Source organism: Bombus impatiens, unplaced genomic scaffold (assembly GCF_000188095.3).
Source record: "Bombus impatiens unplaced genomic scaffold, BIMP_2.2 scf_2222, whole genome shotgun sequence".
NCBI lineage: Eukaryota > Metazoa > Arthropoda > Insecta > Hymenoptera > Apidae > Bombus > Bombus impatiens.
Window position 1 is genome coordinate 1,023,957 of NT_178641.1, and position 26,605 is coordinate 1,050,561.

Below are 26,605 nucleotides of genomic sequence, written 5' to 3' on the forward strand. Positions count from 1 at the left end.
TGATTTTATATCTGATTGATTGTATATCTTATTATTCAAACTAGTTGCATTTGCCTGATCTTTTAATTGTATTGCATGTAACAAACTTATAAATGCAATTACTTTTATGTAAGTTCACTCTACATTTTCTTTTTTCAAAAATGTATTCTCTATGTTGAGATCACAGAGTAGTAACGATTTCAACTTGTATAGAATTGATATAAACTAAACATGGAATTTAATATGATAATATGCTTCTCTGTCTAGTACATTTTAATACATTCTATATAGTATTTTTATCGATAGAACATCATTTCTGAAAAAAAAAAAATAAAGTAATTCCTCTTTAGAAACAGTTTATCAAATATTTTTGATACGACAGCAACACACATTCGATGTGTATGTTTATCACATTCAAAGGAAAAATAATTCGTGTTTGAAAGTGAAACTTTACGCTATATAATCTCTCTATTGCTAGTTAAATAAATTCTTTTAACTATAACATAACACGGATCTCACGGATATATGTATCTGCATCTGACAATTCCATCATACTTTTGCGTGTAATAGTGCATATTCTTATGCATGTAAATGCATATTATAGCTTTCAAAATAACAATGTCACCATTGTAAATATTTAATAATTTAACAACAGAATCACATCAGTTTTCCGTTTAATGTTATCTTCATTTATCCCAGGCCTAATACATATTTAGGTAAATTATATGCAAATCGAGGAATTGCCATGAAAACAGACAATCTGCAAAGAAAATATAATATACAATTATTTTTTAGGTAGGAAATTTCATAACAGCTTAAGAACTGAATATATATATATACATTTCAGCAGTTTCAATCTCTTAAAAAAAAAATTTTAATCTATTAATTGTAGTATTTAGTAATTGTAGTAATTGTAGGAGTGGTAATTTAACCTAAAACAATCTATTTGTAACTTTCAATCAGTAAAAAAATATTAAAACTTTGGAATGCTATCTAATGAGATCGAAATAACTAGAATTATATATACGTAAATGCGAAAATGCAATGGATACATTAAATAATTTAATGACTTGACTTTGATAAGTTCGCTCGTTAAGAGGTTAAATCTTTTGATCTTTTTCCACTATCATTTTTTCCTGTTATAACCAAAACAGAGATACGACTTATCCAGAGTTATATCTATAAATTGTTTTGCAGAATTACGTTAAAAATATACAGTGGTTTTGTATAACTTTTAAAAGAAATGAATAACACATCTTGTTTGTAACATTATCTTGCATGTTTCCCATGCAAAATATATACAGCAATTTCAAAATTATTTCAATTATAAATACATTGGTGTACAAATATTTTTGTGAATCTGTATACGTTAATGAGTCATACTAGTGATACTCATATAGATATCTATTGGTTTTAGTTTGAAAACTAATACCTCTTTTTTATGATGAAATAAACATTAATTATTTGTGCAAGTAATATTCAATAACATATTAAAAGAGAAATTATATATAGTTTCAAAGTTATTAGCAATTTGTATTATATAGTGAAGGCTTTCATAACTACTAAATACTAATTTATGCAGCATTGAGCATAATTTAAGCGTATAGGTAAAATCTATGTACATACTTACACTATAAGCAATGTAGATTAGTGTTGGAAATTTCAACCACCATTATATGTGTTCCATCACCAGAAGGTACTGTCTGTTATTTAATTACTAGGTGCCATTTGCTAATAAATGTGTATATCACATGAAATAGCTTTTTGACCTTAATAATGGCCAATAAACTGTAAATTTGAGTACTTATTATACAACATTGATATATAGTAGAAAATAAAAAATTTTATTTCTTTTATGTAGTGTAAAAACAATAAAAGATCACCCGATTTTTGTTTCTATATCATTTCAGTAGAAAATTTTTGCAAAATAGTAAAAAGAATAGTTAGAATACATTACAAACTTCAAAACACCATCTTTTATAGTAATTTTTTGCTGAAACCACAAAAGCATTAATATATATACAAGCATTACAGATTTACTAAATATTCCAAAACTGATATTTTATTTAATAACATATATACAGTATTTGTATATTGTAGCAGAGTTTTTTAATAATATTGTTCGTCTCTATAATATTTGATATAACAATTATGTCACTTCTTTAGTAATTCATATCGCTTTAGAGAATATGTAATAACTATAAAATATACTAATGCTGTGCGCTGTTTATTCTGAAAAATTATGTTGCTACGTTTCTTGCAAGGAAAATGCTGAAACATACGAACAATGTATGCAACTTATACAGTGATTTAATTCTTTATGCAGCATATACATGCACTAAATATGACTTGTAGAAACCTATATTGAATATTAAAATGAAAATTAATTTAATCCTTTGAGTGTTTAGTCAATAAATTAAATAGACAATTTAAAATGATTAGAATAAAAAATTTATTTTGTGATAAATTGAGGGAATAATACACTGTAACGAATAAAAAATTAAATGCCAAAAAAAATAAGTATATTAATTTAGTACATACTGTGTTAAACAAAAAGAAACACAGGGAAGGAACACATTATTTCTTATTGCTTTTTTTCATTGCATGTATATTAAAAATTAGATTCAAAAGAATTAAAATGTATCTTTCCGTATTATTTACAACAAGTACAAGTAGTTTAAGCCATAAAAATGTGAACACTCTTTTAACACATTTATGTTATGTTAACAAGCACTCAAAGAGCTAAATGAAAGAAAATCAGGAACAGAAGACAGTTAAGTTGAAAATAATTAAAATGCATTAACATTTCGAAAATAGCAGCATTTAAATATTAGTATACGTTCACTACTTCTTGCAAAAATATTTTATGGTTAGTAGATTACGAATGTTTATGCATTTATGAAAAATTTAAAGATAAGAAAAAAATATACAGAATATAAATATGTAATATGTAAAAATATACAAAATGTTAAAAAAATAGTTATCGATAACTAATAATATTTAGTAGATGGAACAATTCTCTGTTTTAATTTTATATCTTCAGTTGCATCCACAAAAATATAAACTTGTATAAACATTCGCTAATAATCTTTCATAAAATCAGTATTATTTTGCTTAATATAAACAAAAAGTGATAATACAGGCAGTTGCAGCATGCAGATTAGTAAAATATATTGTACGTATCAGATCTTTATATAACTATATACATTTGTAGTATTTATTACTTAGAGCTAATTGTTAACATTTGTTACAAAATTTCTTAATAATATTATTAATATGATTAATATAATATCATTAATGTTACTAATCACAATTCATCATATAATCACAGTTAATTATAGTATTACTTTCATTGCTTTCACTGAATTCTTTAAATTCTTAATTTTATTGCCTATGAGAATATTTTCCAAATTCTTTTTAAAAAAATGATTCTTTAAAAGCCGAATTTTTTAAAATTTGAAATCTGAAATGAATATCGGAAGAAATGAAATCTTACAAACAAAAAGGTTCGAATATTTTGTACATTAAAAATCTGTAAATATTGGCAATTACCTTTCACAAAGGAAGAACGCATTATTATAATTAGAAATTAGACTAATGAAATAGGGAAAAATTATCTAAAGAATACAAGAAATATCAGTGATAGTCATATACGAATAACAATTAAATGACAAAAATATCTGCAGAATTATACGTCAACTTGGTTGGTATTAACATCACCAGAATAAGATTGGAACCACCAATTAGGTACGTACGAGAAAGCGAGTCCGTTGTAAATCCAAGCTCGCCAACCTGTCCTTGTTTCGTTATCTATTCTAGATTCGAGACTCTGACATAGAGCTTTGCGATCGTGACTTCTTCCACTTCGCAAATCACAAAGTAATCTTTTTCGACATTCATCATTACATTGCGGTCTTACGGGAGAATTCTTATAATAATGTCTGAAACGTAACAATATATACGGGTATTTTAATTAAATTGTATCAAGAACTGATGTTGTTTAAGAGATATCACATGTCAACTTCAATGCCTGACCAATTTTATGACCTCACTATATCTCTTACTTACTTATAATACAGATCGAAAAGCGAAGGTTCATTGCTCATCTTATCTATCAGGGTATCCCAGTCCCGTGGTAAAAGCGATGGCATTTGATACGCTTGTCGGGCACTGTACATTTTGTGCCAAATAGGATAATCGTAAAGATTCGCTTCTTTTAGATTCATTACCCAGCTTTCGTGATCTACGACCATCTGTAACAAAATTACGATACATTTTAATCGCCTAATCATACAATAAAAAGGAGTTTAGGATAACTTACCCTCGTGGTTTTTGGATGATCACCATCGACGTAGTATATTCTGTATCCTGGATTGAGTTCATAATAAGGTGTAACCGATGGCCCGACGTAAGCTATGCTAACAGCTCTTCCAAGATCAGCAATATCGTAAAATAATTGGAATTCATCGTAGTGGGTATGTCCAAAAAATTGTGCCGTGATTGTAGATTCGTATCTGTAAACATTGAATTTACAGATAAAACTTTAGGCTCGAGTCTACTTGAAAGTATCTACTTCTTCTTTTTTTTTTTTAAATACTTATAGAGGATTCGAATCTAGTCGGTCAATATTCGAATCGATTTGCGATTTGCTCGACCCCATTGCTATTGAATATCGATATATTTTTCACTTTTTAGTATCTTATTACTTTTTTGTTACACCGTGTATTATCGTAACATAAGACTGGCAGCATGAAAACCGATAAAACCCTTCGATAAACCTATTGCATATGCATCTGGACATAAATGTTACAACAGATGAATCACAGTCATTTGGAAACTCGTTACTACTATACTAGCCTGTTAATGATTTGATAATAGTTCCTAGACCACACTTTCAAACAGTCCGAATGACCAGGTGGAATATGCCCAATGATGTGAACTTTCTCGCCATTCATTTCAGCTCCTTGCAACTCATAAACTAGCCATTGCAGTTCGCTCACTGGATCCGTACTATTTATTAGCAGCCACCAGTTTTTGTTATTGCAATAATTCATATTGACAGAAAGGATTCTGAATCCTGGACGCACTAAAACCGAATAAAAAGCGCCACGGCGAACAGTGTGTGAAACACCTGCTGGTAACCAGTGTCTCCAGTGTTTATCGAGCGAGTCGTACAACCACGATATGTCGTTTTCTTTTGGCACAAATGGTGGTGGAAAACTGAAACATTTTTTTACATTAATCTCTTTCTTTTTTCCTATTTTTATATACTTTACTATTAAGCCAAATGAGTACAAGATCAAGGATTACACGTTGTTAATAGGAAGGTAGTATTAATAACAGGTTTGTCAATGAAACAATCGAAATTTCGTCTACAAAGAAGAAAGTTGAGGAAGTAAATAAAAGAATTTTAGTTACCTATTAACAGGAGCACTTTCATGATTTCCAAGAGCAGGAAAGATCGGTATTCCGGGAAACATCTCAATGAGCTGTGTCACCGTTTCATGCAAAACTTTCAGATTTTCCTCTCGCGTTTGATTCCACACGTCATGAGGTGGTAAATCTCCTGTCCACAAAATGTAGTCGATATCCTGGATTAACACGAGAAATTCTTCAAATTATACTGTACGAATTTTTGTAAGAACATCTTTTCTCATAAACATATCTGATTAAAGTAAATCAACTACTTTTCCACATTCCTCGTTCACTTAAATGTCACAGACAATCACCGTTCCTTAATTTTTAAGTATAATTACAAATTTTATACAATTTAGTAGCAAAAGTCGTTAACATTCGTTGTTTCAAGTTGTCATTTTTTATCTTTGTTTCAAATAAAATTTGTCTGAATGTAAATCTAGTTACTTACAGAATGTGTATCCGCGATGTGCTTAAGCATATGTTCAACCGTTCTTTTTGGCGTGTCACATTTTCGGTAGTCACCCCATCGTCCAGCACGTGCGGCTGGTGTCTGGGGTGCCCCATTGGTTAATCTGCAGCACAAGGGTTCATTACAATCTGCGTTCGCACCCTCTTGGTAGTAAGGATCGTAGTGCGTATCAGAGATATGAAGAACCTTGAAGGTAGGCGCACCTTCTTGAGGCGGCACGGGTGGTTTCACAGGTGGCTTATTCACTGGCGGGAATGCAACTTCCCACTCGTGTAGAGGATTATACGCGTCGTCGCATGCGTCGCCGATAACAAAGCTGCAGATTTGCGATGGTCCCATATCTACTTGTTTCAACACGTAAATAACTTCGCCCTGAAGAAAACCATCGTTCAACGTGCAATTAATTCCATAGAAAACAGTCTATAACGATATTTAATATTTCAAGTAAACTGAACATTTTTATGCAAAGCTTATTCATCTACGCATCCATAAAAGGTCTGAAAATTTTGCTGACAAAGTAACGCTAAAATCAGAAGATCGATAAGAATGTACTTATCACGGTTTTCTCCTGTGGTTTTCATACGCGAATAATTAAAAATAATAAGAAATAATTTTAAATAGATAGAGTTTCATTTCAGAGGAGCGGTTTTTCAAAAGCAACGAGTTGAAGTGATAGGAAATTGTAGAATGGTTTGATAGAAGGGAAATCAATATCGTAAAACTTACCCCAAAGAGCAATGTAACTCCGTGACAAACTCGAGGGCTTTGAATATTAAGGGATGTACAAAATTGGTAAATGCTGTTCATAATTTCTTCGTCGTTTTTGCCAACCTTTATGTAATGTAGAAGAAGACCTGCCCCAACTTTGCACGCCGAACAAGACACTTTCGACATCACCGATGTCTCTACCTCCATCATCACTTGCTTTAGATCCAGTAATTTTAAAGCTTTATCCACAAATCCTGACAAGTGCCCATTTGATTGCGCGTTCTCCATCTCCCACAACATTCTGGAATAATTGTGCTGAAAAGAAACACGCGAATTTTTACCACGATCAATGATAGAATATTAAAACGATAAATATAATTATATAAAATTTAGATAAAATAACAGCATTGATAACGCAAGACTAGTTCTCTTTTACACAAATTTAGAAATATTTCCTAGGAAGTTGCGAGAGGCAAGTAGATCCCTCAACGCAGGGAACGCATCTTTTTTTTTCTTTCTTCATTCGGAGAATAATGAATCTTCTATCGAAACGAAGAATCGTATCATCGCAAAAACTTTCGCGGGGAAAGTCACTGACATTGGATTAGAGTCTACGTATAAACCTAAGTAGGAAGGATACAGTACAGGTATATATATACTTATCCTTGTTGATCAAGTTGGTGAAAGTATTTTGGCACTGAAAGTGAGAGTTGGCGACATCGTGGAACGTGAAAAAAGGCGGGGAAATACGGAAGAACCAAAAGACAAGGTAACACCTTGTGAAAATAAATCGATATACACAGTGTTCCCGAAACCATAGCACGATCGCAAAGAAAATGATTCCTCGTGTGAAAATATAGATTAACATTTTTTTCACATACAGCTCGCCGAACTTCAGTTCTCTGATCTTATATTCTCTACCTCGTATTTAATATGCATAATTCGACATTCCAACGTTTAAAGTCCAGTATTTCTTAATCAATACCATTACTCTATTCCTTACATAGACCACGTGTTATCCCGTGTCCCACATCCCGTGAACTTGACTTCGGATGCACAGATATAGGATATTGGCACGTTGGATATAGAGTATGTGAATGGTATGGAAAGTGGGATAGAGATCGCGGGGTCTAATATGCACCTTTTCACTCAGAAACGCACTTTCGCAGCACATATGTAACTTTTTTGTATTAGTAATGGAATATTGGCTGTGGGATATGCGCATGACACAGAGATACGAGATATTCCAAGTAGATCGCGTAAGTTAACGTTTTCGAAAATGAGTCTCGGTCTATAAAAGTTTGGAAAGCCCCGAACTTAGAGACGTAGCGCAGAGACGTTACCAATTTTCTTACCCGTGAAAGTTGATCGAGGTTAGTACCATTAATGCGGATAGTTTCCGCGGTCGGTGGTAAATCTCTGAGCGTCTCGGTATATGGTAAAACGGTAACGTCCAACCCTCTTGCGGCACTTGCTTTGGCGAGCCATTCGTCTGCAAGTTGTGTCCAGTTGCTCATAGGCATTTCCTCTTCCTCCTTTGACCTGTCCCTGACGGGATTTCCTGCAAGAACAAAATAATAAACATTTTTCTTTTTTTTCTTTTTTTTTTTTTTTTTTGGGAAAATGTGGTATTTAAGTGTTTGAGTGATACGACCGTAGATGAAACCTGCATGAAACTGTATATCAAGACGAAACTATGTACCATACTTATCTCTATTGACGAAACCAAGGTCAATATGTACTTATGAATCTGAAAATGATGCAACATCCAAAGGTTCTTTCTATTTAGTAAAGTTCGAAGTTTATTTTCAGGATTCTATCTTTTGGTATTGTTGATGTTCGTTTAAGCAAATTCGCAAAGTATGCCAATGTCAGAAATGTATAGCTATCTAAAAGTACGTGTTCATGCAGGGTATGAGCTTAAATTATATAATTTCTCCGATACGCTAGAAACATTCTATAATAAGCGTGTCTCAGGAAATCCCATAATTCGTAATCAAATCGATATCATCAGACAGCATATAAATTTCAAGTACTTTCTCTATAAAACGAGGTTATGGTATTGCAAACGTTTCGCTCCATTTTCGACGTGAGTAATAAACTATCATATAATTTATGTAAAAATAGTAACGTGCTTTAAACCTCTCCCTCCCTCGCCCTATGTTTTTTCTTTTTTTTTTTTTCTTTCTTATAGATATACGATACTGTATACTATTTGTTCAATTAATCGAATGATCTAAAATGCAATTCACATACCAACAGCGCTTTTCAACATTCCAACGAGGAAAAAGCAAATAAGAATACTCGTGATGATCCATCTTTGATTTGGCATGCTACGATTTGGCTCTTTGGTATCGTCAACTGAAACGAAAAAATAGCTTTTTTACATCAGATATTCGTAACAAGCAGAAAATTATAAATAAATAGATTATAGACAAAAATCTCTTTACGCGATCTTTAATGGCGTATAACAGAGTTTGCCGATGTGGAACGTACGCATTACTTGGAGAAAATCTCGAATACATATTTTGGAGGCAATTAAAAAATTATGTTGTATTCGTCATCTTCATCGCCGGTATAGCCAACAAATCACTATTACTTTTTATACTGGCAGGCGTTCCTTCTTACGTAACATTCGTACGTGTTGTCGGTCTCCTGATTGCCCATTTTTCCATAATTAACTAAATCAATCAAATCAGTCTAATTAAAAACACCTCCACTATTCCTTTTTGTCTTAATCGAATTACCTATTTATACTATATATATATATTTCTTTTTTCAAAACTTGATTTATTACGCTAGACGGTGCATCAAAATCTTTTTCAGACTTTGAGGTGAGACACGATCGAAAAAATGTTGAAATGACAAAGTTGAGATTTGGGATACGCTAACGTGTAGGGAATATTAATAACGATAAATTTAAGTCGACGATCGACCAACCTATTAATTGAGGATCCTGTGTCGTAGTCTGTGAAATTGCACGCGCAGTGGATGTTCTTTCGATCGTAACGTGACTACCGGTTGCAGTGGGTCAGTGAGATCTGTTTTGGCGAAAGTTCGATGTGCGATCGTATCTAACTGATGCGCTATTTCCGTATATCTCTTTCCTTTCCTTTCACGAGATTCTCACAACGTTTACAATTAGTCGCAGCAAACTATGACCGATCGAAACCTCCGATACACACGATCGCCACAAATCGGTATGGAAAGCTCGCTGATTGATCGCTATTCACGATTATCTCAAGCAATATCAATGACTCGTACTGTTCTTAAATTAACAACTTCTTCGTTGAATTTGTTTAACGTGGAGAAGAAGAGAAAAGAGGAGAGAGTGGCATGAATACTCTACTTGTGATTTCTGCGATTAATACTATATCCTACCTGCACCGATAACGTGGAATCAGGCTTCCATATTATTCGCAGGCAAATTATTCGAAAAGCTGATTGCTCAATTTAATAATCGTTTTTCGAATATTTTATTGACGCGTGTGCTGAAAAGCCGGACTCTCTCTTGCGTAATTAGACTAATATTATTAGTGAAAGTTTGCAATTGGCACGTTACAACTTACCAGAGTTAATACATTCTTTCTTGCCAGAATAAAAATGAAGTTTTACAAATGAACTTTAGAAATCGTCGGTCACTCCATTATTACGCGTTCTCGCATAAAATTGTAAAATTGTAAAAAAATAATCCGTGCAACTCGCAATTTGTAACTCGTCGATTTATCGATATCATTGATTAGTTTTCTAGAAAATTACTGTGCGTCTCGTTGTGTGTTTATTATTAGCAAATTACCGTGAGACAGAGCTCCGGTATATACACAACATAAAATAAACCTACTCTGTTGTGAAACTCTTGCACTTTCGATAACAATGAGCGGAAGGAGGTTAAGCGAACTCAAACACAAAAGAAAAAAGGAATAAACGCATTCCATTCGATTTTCAAGCGAACCTACCCATTCGCCGCGCAGTTGATCGATAATTTTATGTTCCATTTATTTGTCTGAGAAACGAGCGCTATTCGAACGCGTCCCGCCAATAAAAATAACGGTGCACCGAAACTACTTCGAATTTCTTAGCACGGAGGAATTCCGAAGGTTCGGCTGATGAATCAAACGGCGAGAGAACGAGTAAAACAGCCAAGTGGAATAAGCGGTTAACCGTTATTCGACCCACCAAGGGACCTTGCTTGCTGAAACAAGCCACACTTCGGCTATGCTCCGTATTTCACTCATTCAAAACGAAATCGTCGCAGAGCGATCTTTCAGACTCTCAGCTTCCGCGCTCGCTTCCCACTCCCCAGCAACGTGACTAGTGTTTCACCGCGAGAACCAATTTTAGGCTGAAGCAAACGAGTCGAGCTTCGAAAATTCTATGCAACGAATCGTAACGATTATAGCTAAGATATTTATGCATATAATTGAAAAAATGTAGTTTCTCGTTACCATCGGAGCAAATCACGATGTGAAATTATATAAATTGTAAATAGGATATTACAGACTATTTCTGCTTATAGTTGTGCTTCGGTGGCAGCGTGTGCAGACGCATAGCTATAGCCAAAATTCATCGTAGATATAGCAGTATTTTTTTTACGAATATCTTGGAAATTAAGGCCGACCAAGGTTATATGCAGAGGAGAAAGTTGTTCAAAGTTGTCGAACTTTACGACATATTCAACAAATATTATCGAAATCGAAGAGTTCTACAATATCATCTCTTTAGAAGATACGATAAATGAGAAATAAGATAAAAGTAACAAATAAGATAAAAAGCAGCAAGGGCAAGATCTTAAACAATCACGATGAACGATATAGCTTACGAGCAATTAAGATAAATTCCAGAAGAAGTAAACACGGAAAGTGTAAGGGTTGTTGAAAAATATTTCAATGATAAGATTTGCGCAGAAAGTATGCGCAGGTCATTGAGCGAAATATTATCGCTGTCGAGGGGCCCAGAAAAATATATGCGATAATAATTACAAGAAAAACGAGAATTGTTCGTTTTCAGGAACAATAAGAGTATTATCATACATCAGTGGAGTATATGCATTAGTATTGACCTCGGCAATAAAATTTACCATTTCCTGTTTAAATGTCATTGAGTTGTATTACCGAATGATTCGTTGGTCAGCTTGAAAAGAGAATCTCTCATTGTCCAGCATCAAACAGTCCTTCATCATGCTCAATAAGTTTCCACAATTACCGTGGCACTTGAAAGTCTAAATTGCTGATGTTCTTTAAGTTTCAATCATCCAATATACGTATAATATCTCTTTGAAACGTATAATATCTCTTTGCCAAGTTTTCGATTCTCTCGTTTTAAAGTTCACATTTTTCATGACAATTATCAAACATAATTATTTCCTATTATTTCTAAACACCAATATTTATGCGATATTAAATTTCGTCATAATTATCGATATCTCTTCCATCTCGCCTCTTTCGATGATTTTTTAATACGTTGTCGAGGTTATGATTCCCGACAACTTTTTCTTTCTACGTGTAACGACCGCTCGATTTGGTTTCCTATATATTGGCAAAAAACTGTCAGTGCCACGGCAGTGAATTCTACCCATAACTATACGTCTGTGATAGCGTATACGTCAGTATTGCTGGTCGACGCACCGTCAGGCACGACCACATAAAATGACACTTAAACCCAAGCCTATATGAACTGTACACAGAAAACGAGAATTAAGTTTAGGTTAGGCGGCTATATTATACGGCCGCTCCACAGCATGGCGTCCGATAAACAATAGTGACACATAACTATAGACAGAATTCACTGTGGGAATACTGGCAGTTTTTTGCGAATAATTCAAAGTCAAGGAAAAAGTTATTCAAAATATTGATTACTACGACATATCCAAAACATGATCGAGGTCGATGACACGACTGAGATATCTATAATTACCAATTTCATCATTACTTCTAGTCTATTATTCATCATGCAAAAAGTTGTGTGCACTAAATAAATGAAATTTATGTTTCTGCTAGCTGGAATAAATGTTTTAATACATAAATTACCAATCAGCTCAACAACACTATTATACAATAAACAAATCTATGAAACAATGGTCCTCTCGAACGAATAAGAGTTACGGTATAAAAGTATTCTCAATTATCATAAGGAAACTATCGCTTAACCTGTATACCTGCGGTTACCAAGGGAGGCGAGTTAACCCGTCACTCGAATTGCTAATCTCTTGGAAATAATATCTTTATTTAGAAATCTTCTATTTATTATGCGTTGACTTTTGCTGAATATAAATTATATCGTGCTTATATTTCGAAAAATTTAATATTCGGTATTTTCGGCTGAAGAACGCTTAGCAGTTAAAATTCTACGTAATATTATTACCTAACGTCGATAGTGTTACATAGAGAAAACAATAAACTGTGTGACCGATAGGAGGGAATAGTGTTTCAGTTCAACAAGAGGAGTAGATATCTTCATGGCATGATACCAGTAATTCAATCGTCAGTTTAATACATGATAAGAAAGTGTTTACTACCTGTATCGTAATTCATATTGTAGAATCTAAGAGCTTTGATATCACGATTTCATTGCACAAAAGGCTTTATACCATTGGTTCTCAACTAGTACTAATTGATTCACACTTGCTACTAATAATAATCTAAATTTCTATCAAGTACTTTATGTATAGACAAATCTAAACTTCACCTACGCGCAATTAATTTTTGTCTAACACTAAATGTATGTTCGCAGTAAATATCTACTTCTATATACATTTTCCGATTGGTTTCAAATACTAGTACAATCATGACAATCGTGTCTCGTTACAGCCTTAATGGGAGCCATTCAAAATTTCAAAGTGTTTTGTATAAAGTATTTGTATACATGGTAAACGTCCAAATACTTCCGTGAATTAGTGTACATATGTGTCTAATGTATTAGCGGAATTTTCTAAATTACACTGCAAATGATTACGTACATTCTTATCTAACTACGTTTACATGTAAAATAGGTTTAAATTTCTGTAGATCAAAGCTAAGGTTATTCGAATTAAACCGTATGAACAGGAAGCCGTCACGAATACTACAGTTAATCGTACGCGAAGTTGAAAGTTATCAAACCAACGAGGAATACCTTGTATAGTATCTAGCAAGAAAGGGGTCATTAACTGTCATCGATTAACGAGAGTAGACATACATATTACTTTGGCACTCTCGACGAATGATAATATATTATTAAACATTTTGCTTTAATAGAGTTTGACAGTCTCATAGAGTCAAGAATAGAACGATGTCTGGGACAAAATAATCACTGCGTGAACAGCAGTCGAATTCAATTAGCTTTTAGCTGTGGTTACTTAACTCTACTTACTCTCGCATTAACTTAAATACTACTGTATGTACGAGTAATGATATTTAAATATGATGACATAAGAAATCACTTCGTTGTATATGACTACTCTATAAAAAATAATTTCAAAAATTTTAACTGAACAGTACTTCTGCTAAAATCCTCAAAACAATCAAATGTTTCTCAAGAATAATAAAATTCAACTTGAAATTAAAAGAAATGGAAAAATTTTATCTTGAATTTCAATTCTGCATCACTTTTGGCAACATTCTCCTTCTGTAACGTTTTCTTTATTATAAATGCCCACTGATCCAAGGGCAATTGCGATTGTATATGACAGTATAAGATAATATTGTATAAAATACAAAATTATACAAATGATTTTTAGTCAACTTTGGAGTGTATACCACATACATTACATAATCGTTAATAGCATAAAATAAAAATTCTCAGGAATGTAAGAACACTTAAAAAGATACGAACAAGTTACGAAATCGTAGCACAAAGCACGAAGGAAGTGTAATTGTCCTCGATAGAATCTGTTTTCATGAATTTGGGAAAATTCTCACGTAAATGAGACATTGCGCAAGAAAAATACTTGAAACGATGTTACGAAATAGCAACTGTCGCTAATTCTTTCCTGTTCGCTGTTCTAGTCTTCCAACAATTATAATCCAATAATTAATTGTTGCTCGAAATGTACGAACTCTTCTTTGTTTTAATAAGAAATAATTCAACGAATAAAAATTTTCAGCCTAAAATTGTTCTGTTCAATTCAAAGCAGATTCTTAAAAAATGATAGAATTTGCAAAGAATTTTTAAAACAAAAAATAGAGTATTTGTAAAAAAAAACTTGTATTTTTTAATACAATAAAAAAAATTTTATTGTATTAAAAGCAGAATATTAATTTAAATTAGGTATCTGGCACACGTTGAGCGTAGAGTAATGCAATGCGGTACAGTAATAAACTCAAAATAGCATATTCTCTGCATTACACTCTGTATGTGGTAGTTTTTACTAATTTTAAACTTCGAAATAATGTGTATAAAAATGATATGACTTTTTTTGGCATACATAAACAGATAGATAGTATAAAACGGTACGAAAACTAGATAAAGAATTATAAATAAATTGAAACACAGGCATTCGAACTATGAACTGAAGTAAACGTAAAACAATCATGTCTGCCACTTATAATAAGTTATGTTCTATACTACTCTGAATGCTTAGCATTTATTATTTCTCGCATACGCAGAGTATTTGCCATTAAATCCATTAAACATTTAAACATCGATTCCATCGAACATTTCATTAAATATTAGCTCGATTGAATATACGGGGCGTTTCATTTATCTGCAAACGGTAGAATATCTCACGAGAGATTAAAATTATTGAAAAAATGTTTTAGCAAAAGCTATTTGATTCGATATGATTCATAAAATTGATCAAATGTCATATTATCCAGATCCAATCAGTTTTTGTGAAATTTTCGTATTTTCTTATATTCATAATATTTATATTACGATGTATTTTTAAATACTGTTTCACTTTTACGATATTGTTAATATTTGCGTATTAAATCGCATTATCAATCGTTTTAAATTGACATTCTAGTCATTTGATTATCAGAACAATGTATGTCAGGATAGTAAATACAATGTTATTAAATACGTATCGCAACAAATAATAGAAATACATTAAAAAATATTTTTAAAATATTTTATTATAAAATGTATCGGCAAGATAATGTTAATCTCAAGTTACCATATGTAGATATATGAAACGGGTCAATAATTTGCAATGCATGTATATTCCACAAATGAGACAAGCTGCAAAATAATTTAGGAACATGAAGCATAAATATATACTCGTATTGTACAAACTTGAGCATGGATGTTCCATATAACATTTTCAAAGTCGCGGAAGGATCAAGAAAAGACTGTTGAAAGCAAAGAACAGGAAATCATTAAGATAGTTAAGAAAACAACACATACTTTCAAGGAAATGTTAGCAAGGACAAGAGAAGAAGTTATTACTTCTGTTTCACTTTTCTATTTAGAAGTTGCTTCAGAGAGATACTTTTTACTTTTGCCTCGAATAAAATTTATCCAAGCCTCTAAAAAACTTGTATCTTGTGATTCGCAATAAACAATAATAATATTAATTTAATCACGCAAGGAATCCTAGACATGAACAGTTCTGTTGTCCTAATTACCGCTAACAAAATGTGCTACATCGTAATATTTACTGGTTTCGTTTGATATGAAAGATTTATGTAAAAAATAGTATTATATTTTTATCTTCAAAAGTGAAGTATAATTTTTTAGAGCAACCAGAAAAATCTACGCAAAGATTTGTTTCATCCATTAAATCTCTGGTGAGCATGAAGCATCGCGCCTTAAATATCATAAATACTTCTCTGTGAAACTAATAATTCTGACCTATACTCTTTTGCTCGCCCAGCAAAGAAATGCCATAACGAGTTGCTATACTTTGGGAATTTTATTTATTTTTGAGCGTGATACGCATTCTGTACATTTTTGCATCTTTCGATTCCCCATAAGTGAATAAATGTTCGTACACACGTATGGAACTATACATCAGGCACTCATTCAACGAATCGTTCATGACCAACAGCCGATCGTCCTATGTCTGAAACATCTAACCTACTTAATCCTCGCTCTCTCTCACCGTGACGTCACTCACTACCATCGTAACTTTGTCAAGACCCCCAGATTTACTTTAGATGTGCAATCGTAACTTGTGTCAAGAACTTTTATGCAAAGAGGTCATAATCATAGCTAATTTTATGAATTAATAGCATTTCCACTCACGACTGATCTCACTTTGATTACCCTTGAATAATAAGTATATGAGCTTGTATGCACGCGAAGCACCGTGAAGATCTGACATAGCCGACATAATAGGATTGAAAAATATTTGAGAAATTATTTCGAGAAATGTTTACGTATACAAATAATTGTATTCATAAAAATATTAAATTGTACAAATATTCACAGTTTAATAATAATATATATGTCGGAGATGAAAGGACACCGGAGCCTTCCCTCTGGAACTTCGGTAAAATTGTAATTAAAGTTTACAGTCGTAATTAAACAATCTGCCGTCATCCTGCCCAATTGTACTTGTTTGCGATTTGTGATAATAAACTTGGGCTCAAGGCGACCATCAGTCGCCGAACGTAGCCACGGTCAACGGGATGAAAGATATACTTGCTCTAACTCAAACTCACTGATCGTCAGGCGCTGCTCCCTTCGTCGGTGGGATCTCAAGAAAGAATGAATTTTCGTCCCAATGATGCCACAGAGGAAAACTCAGACACGAGATCATCGGACTCGTCGGGTATAGCCCTCGTTTCGAAAGTAAGGGAAATTGACGTCGCTGTCAATTGGTCAGTTTAGGACAAAGACGGTCTGTCCGTTTGGAAAATCTTAATTGCCGGAAAAACCCAGGTTTTATGACGGGTCCTTGGGCTAACTGGACTTGTGCTGTCTACGTGCCTCAACATCAGGTATTCATTGTCCGAAGGAACCGTTGGAATATTTTATGTCAGATACCTCTATTGGTATTTCTTTTAATGAGGGTCATACTATAACTCCACACTTTAGTTAGGCGAACGTTCGGCGACTGATAGTCGCCTTGAGCCCAAGTTTATTATCACAAATCGCAAACAAGTACAATTGGGCAGGACGACGGCAGATTGTTTAATTACGACTGTAAACTTTAATTACAATTTTACGGATTTTCCCGAAGTTCCAGAGGGAAGGCTCCGGTGTCCTTTCATCTCCGACATATAAATAATGTTCTATACTGAAAAATCAATATAAATGAAATCTTAATAATAATTGAGTTTACATATAATAATGGCATGAATCATATCGTATTATGTGGATTGATTTCCTTCTTCCATTCTAATGAATCGTTTATTTATCATCACCAAGACCCCCCGATTGATTTTCTCAAAAGCTCAGATTAGCCAAATTACTTAAATTCAAACGACTTGACGTCAATTGATTTGACAAATAAATAGAAATTTGGAAGAATATTTCAAGTTAAATAAATAACAGATTTACAGTGAGTGAAGTAATTTCAAGCTTCTTGAATCTACATAGGTAGCTTAACTAATGTAAATGAGGCTTCATGCATTCTAATCAATACGAAGTGTCATTGAAACTATACAAGATGTATAGCGTAACTATCAAGTTCAATGCAATAAGTTCAAAGAAAAAAAAAAACGTCGTTATCATCTGCTGCTATTATGAGTACGAATTGATATAGTGTCTCGATATAATATGTATGTACAGTACTATAATTAATCAATTTAATAGATTACATTGAAATCAAGGAAAACAATTTAGATAATTCGTAGAAAAATATCTGGATACTTTTTATTATTTTTGACTTATGACTTTTGATTATAGTCAAATGAAACTGCAATGATTTTATTCTTCATAGTTATCGTAGCTATTCCTACAGTATATCGTAACTCGATTAAATTAATTTCTGAAAGATAATATGCAATAATAAAACTAACGCTTGAAACTACAATACTTTTTTATATCTATATGTGTGAAGTCTTAACGCAATTTAGTTATTCCATATCTTTGTTTTGTTGTCATCATAAAATCTCCTTAACTTCGCCTGTAATATGAATTTAGGACAACGATGTATATCAATAAATAAATTGTTAAAATAAATGAACAAAAGGTGATCGATACATACGAAGTCGTGATGAAAGAATACAAAGACAGAACGTATTGCTTAATCGTTTTTGATGGCGTAAGAATACACTTGATTTGCAAAAACGAAAAGGCCTTATGAAATTCCTGACCATGGGATTTTCATCACGCATATCGAGCTCTTCGTATAGCAGCGCCGTATTTAATTAAAATGCGTGTCTTGAAAGTCATTCGTATTGTTCGAGTGAACGCACGTCAAAAAATCCTCCAATGCGAAACCTTTCGTGTAAGACGTGCGTTCCATTCCCACTAATCCTAAGGTTTCGTTGCAACTTGTCTGCTTCGATATTCTTTTAACATTCGGTTTGGCTTGTGCCTAAAATTCTTATTTTTATCTATACAAAATTTGTATTTTTCAAAAAGTATAATATGCTAATGTTGTGTAAATAAAAATAAGGACAGAACATAGGAAAGATGTTTTTGCGTTTTTAATTTGACTAGTAAAGGTTTACTTTATTTAAATTAATAATAGGGCAACTTTTGACGATGATTGATGGCTTTTTAATGAGCATTGATGACTTTTTAACTATATCGTTAATAAAGGCGACGAATGTACTATAATCTTCCAATTGCCCCAAAGATATTAGAAATTGTCATTCTACTTACATATTACATTAGGAAACGCTCCTCTATATGTTATCTTTATCGTTATCTTTATACGTGTATAATATATTTATATTTATTGTACAAATAGTAGAAGACAATATAACAAAATTATTGTTTTATAGCAGAAGGAATTTAATTTCATAGAAAAGTAAAGAACAGCGAGGTTATGCGCCCAACAACATTTTGGGCAACTTTTAAATGAATATATATATAACTAAACATGTACATCGTTTAACTCCCCAGTACAATCAGTAATTTCAAGAATAATGAAATACGTTCAAGCGGCAATAATAGACTGCCTACTTATCAGCTGATTACAACGATAATGATATAAACTAAAATGTAAGAAAACTCACGAATTTTGAAGTACGTAGGGTGTCACGTGGTACATAAAGAAACGTTGGGAAGTGCAAGGATTGAAGAAATGGTCGACAATTTGAAAAATGTCTAAGGAACTACGTATTCTCCGAGATAAATCAGTTTTGTAACATTTGAAGATTCAGCCGGACGTTCCGCACGTTTTCTAGATCACCAGGGACAAAACACGCACGCACACGTGTTCACTACACTCCACGATATTTACCGAAAGGATTCTTCTTCTCTTTTTCTTTCTTTCTCCCCCCCAATCGGTTGTTGGTATTCCACGCGCGTGCGTATTAACCCGCAACACAAACACGTGTGCCAACCTGGCCGCAGTGACGACTCGGCGTACACTGAGCAATACTCAGCGAATGCACAGAAATATCCCACTTACTATTTCGTCCCACACTCCCACTCTTGTCCCCACCATTTGCATATAGCTTTTTGTAACTTCATCTGGCTCCGTTAATTCTTCCTATAATGATTTACGAAGTTAATTATGAGTTATCTAATTAAACAATAAATATATTCGTCTTTGTTTAAAAGCAGTTAAAGCTTAAAACTGATCCTTATATTAGTATCTTACATCTTCTTTACAGGAACATTAAAGAAGGGGTGGTTTTATCATTAATAATAGAAATTATAGTTCTTAACATAAGTTAACCTGTGAAAAAGCATTAGAACTTTAGCAAAAAGAAAAATAACTATTAATTATTATCTCATTTGAAACATTCGACTGCAGATGACCCATATAGTAGAACCCCAAATTCTGTATTATACGAAATCCACAGTTTATCATTTAAGACCTTATTCAATTTATTTACGAATTGTTTGAATTAGATAATGAAGACCCTCCTAGACATGTGGAAAGATCACGATTGATTCAAATAGCGATATTTAAAACCGATAAAACAGCAAGAGGTACAGCAATAATAGATATAATTTCTACTAAGACAATACGTATTTATATTTTTTAAGCGCGTTGTTACATTCCTGGAAATAAGCTTTTTATTCTGGCATTTCTTTCTTGGCTCTAATTAGAGAAGAGATACGATGTGTTCTGATTGCGCGAATTATCCTGTGTACTTGTACGCATATAAAAAAGTTATAGTACAATAAATTGTTAATCAGCCTCTTATTATACATTGTTATATGAGGAAATAAAAGTAACGTTATCAAAGATAAAGGTGATTATTGCACCATAATGTATATACTCACCGACAAAGAAAAAATCGTATTCTAAGAAAAGAAATTATCTAGACAAATGGCAATTAAGTGTTCGTATTATTCATCAATGCATGATATATACAATGATTTGTAATAACAAAATCTGAATTTAATAAAATTGTACAAGTTAATTATAAAATAATAATTAGAAGTAGCGCACAGCAACGTATATTGCTGCATTCACGGTAATTTCCTCGCGTTCCTACCTTTTCTTGAGTTTTCAAGGAAATTGATACTTTCTGGATGATATTACTTTGTTATTTTTTCATTTTCTACGAAACGATAAAAGTATTAGGTATAAATTAATGGTGTTAAGGTTTTACTGAGATAGTCATTGAAAGTAAGCACGTGCTCGATAGTGATGGTCCAAGAGATTTTGTTAATCATTTATATTTCTGCATATTGATTTATTATACTTACAGATAAGATAACTATCGTAGAAAAAGCTGTTTGCTTCTAGGTTTATATAGGCGTTATTACACTGCTTTATTCTCGTCAGTTCGTTTTAAGATACGTATCAATACGTTATAGTTTCTAATCCTTGTGGAATTTTATATTGACATTTACATCGATTTCAACAACTCATAAACTTTATTAACTTTATTCGTCACCAGCCAGTAATGTATAAAATGTTACTAACGTCGTTACTGATATCGACGATTTTTACTATTTTAATTAATTGTAACGATGTCAATGCTGCTACTACTGCTGTATTAACGAAACCATCTAGTCGGGCTTACAATTGTTTCGTGAAAATTAATTACGGTTGCGACGTATTCAAATCTAATATCAATGTTGGCACGATTATTGGTTCGGCAGATTTCATAAAAGATGGGCCAAAGGATGGAGAACTCGCTAGTGCTGGAAACTCGTTGTATGATGTATTAGACGAACATCGATCTGGACGTTGGAGCCAATCTTATTTAAAAATAAAGGAGCATAACGCCACTCATTTCGTTACGGACATTGCTTGGATTTTTAGCAATAAAACAGTAGTAGTTGACAAGGTTCAAGTATTTTTATCCAATGGCAATTACACGGAGGATCAACCGATTCAGAGATCCTCATTGAATTTAGCGTGCTCGTATCAAACCAATGATCATCTGATTGTTGAAAATTACGTTCTGCGATTCAACTGCTACATTTCCAGTGAATTCATCGAAGATCTTTTCTACCTCTCTAAAGGTTCAGGAATTCTATTATCGACCTTGAAAATAGCTGGAACAAATTATGCTTTCTATCAAGTCGCTGACGTTTCCATTCACGAAACTGTTAACCAGATCGCTAATTACCATGGATTTGTTTCCCAGCCACCTAGCCGTGCGGCGTTGTGTCAATCGAGGGTAAACAAAAATTGCGGACGGATCATATACGAGCCGCAAAGCGTGGAAGCATTCAAAGGGTTCCCTTATAAGGAATACAGTCCACCAGATGGAAAAATTGCTAGTGGCAATAAAAAGGAATTTTCCGAATTGGATGAATATGGTGCAGATCGATGGACACGAGTCAATTTCCCTGACGTGAATTGTTACAATCAGACGCACGTGTCTTTCGACATTATTTGGTACCTCACTATGCCTCACCGTACCGACGATATTCAGATATACGTGAGTAATGAAAATTACACATCAATGGAACCGCTATCAAGACGTCATTTAGATCTTGATCCACTTTGCACGGTACAATATCATGGAGTATTCCCGCCTCGGCAATTGACCATATCATGTCCAATTTCGTTGGAGAAATATCGTCGATTAAATAAACTGAAAGAATTATTGCTGTTAAGTATATGGAATATATATGACACTGCGTTCGGATTTTATCAAGTTGTAGATATTAAAGAACTGTCAAAGGAACAGTCATACGAAAATATATTGCGTAAATGTCAATTAATAAATTAACATAAAACTTTTATTCATTTAAGCATTGTGTTGTTTTTTTTAATATTATGTATTTATGTAATTACAATAATGTTGACCGTATTTTACTACACCACATATTTTACATTAATATTTTATACTAGTTTACTCATTAAATATAACAAGTAAAATGGTAATAAATGGTAATAAAAAATATAATCTTGTTATAAGTACCAAGATTCATTCGATAATAGCGAACAATTGAGTAGCATGACCTTAACTTTCCAGACGTCTTATCGATAAAACATTCTATCATGAACTATTTCTATTTGCCGGGAAACATAGATAATTAATTTAATATCTTAAAAAATGCGATACTGATTGTATCACAAATCAAACATGACATTTCTATTGTACTTTATCAAATGTCAATATAAATAGAATCGATAATATATAACATTAATATAATTATCAAGAAGAAATATGTAATTTTCATTAAATTACAATGTTTGTATTAGAAATGTTAAATATATATCATAAAAGATATATTTTCATGAAAATGTTCTCATTTAGATATTTATTTTCTTCCGGCGAGGGTACTTTGTAAATATGATTAACAAATACGCGAACAAATCTGGCGCGAAGTCATCAGGTGGCACCACGTATCTCACAAGGGATACTACGGACATGGCCCTCGCCGATTTGAATGAAAAGTGTGGTTAGTTTAGTATATACGTGAAATAAACATAATTGTAATTTCTGTTGTACATATTATTTATTATTGATAAGTATTTATAATCATTCGTTAATCTGCATATTTAATTTTCCTGCCATGAATTAACATTAGTTATAAACGATCTCCTCAATTTTATATTAGATAAGCTAACAGCACTTTGTCATTTAAAATCGAAAGCATACTTATCGAACAACGAAGATGAAATATTAGAGTTATCGCTGCACTTGAAGAACCCGGATTTTTTCAACTTCAAAGTTAATCCATTTATTGCTCAGTCGAAGTCTCTTATCCAATTAATTCAATTAAAATATTGAAGAGTTCAAATTTTAATGAGTCCAGCTTCATGCTTGTTTTTAAATTATCAACTGTATATCGCGACCAAAATGTTTTAGCGCTCTACGGTCAACAAAGGAAACCTAAATTCCCCAAACGTGCTTGCAATAAAATAAAGGGATTTAAATATTTAAGTTTCTATTTTCTTACTGGTTCTTGACAATCAACCAATCGGAGAGAGTGGTAGATAGTAACATCTTAGTTACAGTCAGGTAAGTGGATGGCGTTATTGTAGAATACAAATTCAAATGAACAACGGTCAGTCGTGTTATAACGTGTAAAATTCGTTTTCCGACAGTATACCTGTCGTATTTATTCAGGGAACACATAAATTCACGGGAGTTTTTATTTTACGTGTTAAATTTTAATGTTTGATTGAAATATTTGAAAGAGAAAGAAATAAAAGAATGGCCGATTCGTCCGAATGGGAACCGCTTATGCAGAAGATTACTGCAAAACTAAGTAGTACATTGACTCAATTGCACGGAATATGGGAAGAAATAGGATATAATCAAGAAGTACGTTCAATATATTGCAAACAAGTATTTGATCATATAGAAGATTTATTAGGCGATATGGTTTCAGAGTCAAAGCTGAAAAAAGAAACGATATTAGTCAATGTTAAAAATTTGATGGACCAAATAGGTGTTCTAACGAAAGAATTAGCAATAAATATTACAAATGCTGGATATGAAAATCTATCATTAAAGGAAGTAGAAGAGGTGCTGCGCGCTGACCTACAAAATTTACAATATTGCAAAACACAACGTGTGACTCATTTTAAGAAATTGCTTGCAAAGGAAAAATCCCTTTGTAAGGTATTAGGCACTCAACCAATTAATATAGAAGAAAAATTGCCTTCAGAAGAAGAACTTAAGAGTTTTGAACTCTACCTTGAAAAACAAGAAGGTGAGAAATGTCGTTTAGAAACCATTTTTAACGAACAACGTAGAGCAATTGTTAGAATGATGGATGATTTAGGCACATCTCCATCGTCTAGTTTTCAACATATAGTATATGAAGATGATGAAAATTATGTCTTTAGCAATAGCAATATGAATAAATTAAGAGAACTTAGAGAAGAATTAGAACATAAAGTGAATAGTGCAAAGGAACATGTTGAAGACATTAGACAAGAATTAATTGCATTATGGAAATATCTTAACGAACCTGAACATATTTGTCAGTCATTTCTTAGCAGTTACGAAGGATATAGCGTAGCAACTATAAATGCACTAACCACAGAATTGGAGCGATGTAAAGAAAAACGGAAGCAGAACATTGCTAAATATGTGTCACAAGTGAGATCTGAGTTAGTCAAACTGTGGGATTTATGTAAATTCAGTGAACAGCAAAGAAAAGAGTTTATATATTTTTATTCCCATACATATACAGAAGATTTATTAACATTGCATGAACTGGAAGTAAAAAGGATCCAAGAGTTCTATAATTCAAATAAGTCTATATATGAACTCTTACAGGAGCGTGATGATTTGTGGACAAAAATGAAAGAATTGTTACAACGTGCAAATAATCCAGATCGTTTTTATAATCGTGGTGGTCAGCTATTAATGGAAGAAAAGGAACGTAAAACCATACAGAAAAAGCTGCCAAAAATCGAAGAGCAATTAAGGGATTTAATAAAGGAATATGAAAATATGCATGAAGAGATATTTACTATAAATGGAATGTCAGTAGAGGAACTATTGAAAGAATCATGGGAACATTTAAACGAAGAAAAGGAGTCTATAAAGAAGGCTAGAAAAGAAGGAAAAGATAAATCAGCAAAGAAAATAACACCAGTTGTTTCTAAAATTCCTTCTAAAGCTGCTTTAAGCTCATCCAAAAAAGGTATATTCAGTATTCGTCGTCATACTCCGCTTAATTACTCAAAGAGGAAACTTTTCTGTAGTCCTTCTCCAAATACCTCTGCAAAGCGTAGAAATAGGAGCATAGGAACAAGTGGATCTAAAAATAAAGGAAACAGTGCAATTTCTAAAAAAGCATCGAAATCAAAAAATAATAATAAAAACGAGAATTCCATGTTACAAAGTTCAACAGCTACTGACACAACATATAGTAAATTTGAAGAACACTTAGAGGATAAGAAAGAACTACGAAGTTCTTTATTGCCAGAAAAGGTATTAGCAAATGCAAGTAAATCTAGAAGGAGAAGATCAGTACGAACACCTGCTAAGCCACTAAGAAAAAATTTACCATTATCAAAAACACCAACAACTTCAGAATCATCGCAATTGCAATTACATAAATCACCACGTAGCCCTAGGATAGCACAATCATCGAGGCTTGTCACTATATCAACACCATTACCTATAATTTTTTGAAACAACATAAAAATGTTTTACATAGTTATATCAATATGAATTATAAGCTAAAATATTAAACATTTTGTAAATATTTCTATTTTCTTACACATTTTAGTATTAATATTTTCTATTTCATATCGTGTTATGAATATATTGTACTTCACTTTATTAATATTTATTAATTAATGTGACATAAATGTATAAATTAAATTTTCTCACAGAATTTCATTACTATTCAATAAAAAAAAATTGATAGGATATTTCATGTTATTTTCTTGTATATGTACATACATATTATTATTTTGAAACTAAACAGTCTTCCAACTGCCAGATGGCAGAGTCAACTTGATATTTTAAAAATAATTTCATAAATAAAACTTTGAGTTCACGAATCACTATATTCTAACAATAATGCTAATTCTGCATATTGCTGTTATTATTAGCGATATCACCAATGAGATTTTTTATGAAAGGAAAGCGATTATATATATCTTTT

At 32.6% G+C, this 26,605-nt stretch overlaps 2 protein-coding genes across 10 annotated transcripts; one reads left to right on the top strand and one right to left on the bottom strand.

Annotated features, from left to right (window-relative positions):
• Positions 1-341: 341 nt before the first annotated feature.
• Positions 342-20,009, bottom strand: LOC100749425 (sphingomyelin phosphodiesterase). Of its 8 annotated transcripts, none has more exons than XR_002947849.2 (12): positions 19,851-20,009; positions 8,831-8,935; positions 7,930-8,135; positions 6,593-6,889; positions 5,846-6,238; positions 5,398-5,570; positions 4,837-5,199; positions 4,301-4,493; positions 4,048-4,232; positions 3,735-3,920; positions 1,610-1,767; positions 342-739 (listed from the first exon to the last, which is right to left on the bottom strand). XR_002947849.2 is itself a non-coding variant. In XM_033324367.1 (11 exons), the coding sequence occupies exons 1-11, from the start codon at positions 10,532-10,534 to the stop codon at positions 670-672; spliced, it is 2,175 nt and encodes a 724-aa protein (XP_033180258.1). In that variant the 5' UTR covers positions 10,535-10,736; the 3' UTR covers positions 344-669. The 8 variants fall into 8 exon arrangements, 4 of the variants coding, with proteins under 4 accessions (XP_033180258.1, XP_033180261.1, XP_033180260.1 ...); XR_002947848.2 differs by lacking the exon at positions 19,851-20,009 and adding an exon at positions 10,531-10,737; XR_002947847.2 differs by lacking the exon at positions 19,851-20,009 and adding an exon at positions 9,071-9,089.
• Positions 20,010-23,222: 3,213 nt separating this feature from the next.
• On the top strand, positions 23,223-26,214 carry LOC100745072 (protein regulator of cytokinesis 1). Of its 2 annotated transcripts, XM_033324371.1 has the most exons (2): positions 23,224-24,300; positions 24,368-26,214. In XM_033324371.1, exon 2 carries the CDS (start codon positions 24,415-24,417, stop codon positions 26,125-26,127), a length of 1,713 nt encoding a protein of 570 aa, XP_033180262.1. In that variant the 5' UTR covers positions 23,224-24,300; positions 24,368-24,414; the 3' UTR covers positions 26,128-26,214. The 2 variants fall into 2 exon arrangements, with proteins under 2 accessions (XP_003494479.1, XP_033180262.1); XM_003494431.4 differs by having other exon boundaries at positions 23,223-26,214.
• The last annotated feature ends 391 nt before the right edge of the window (positions 26,215-26,605 follow it).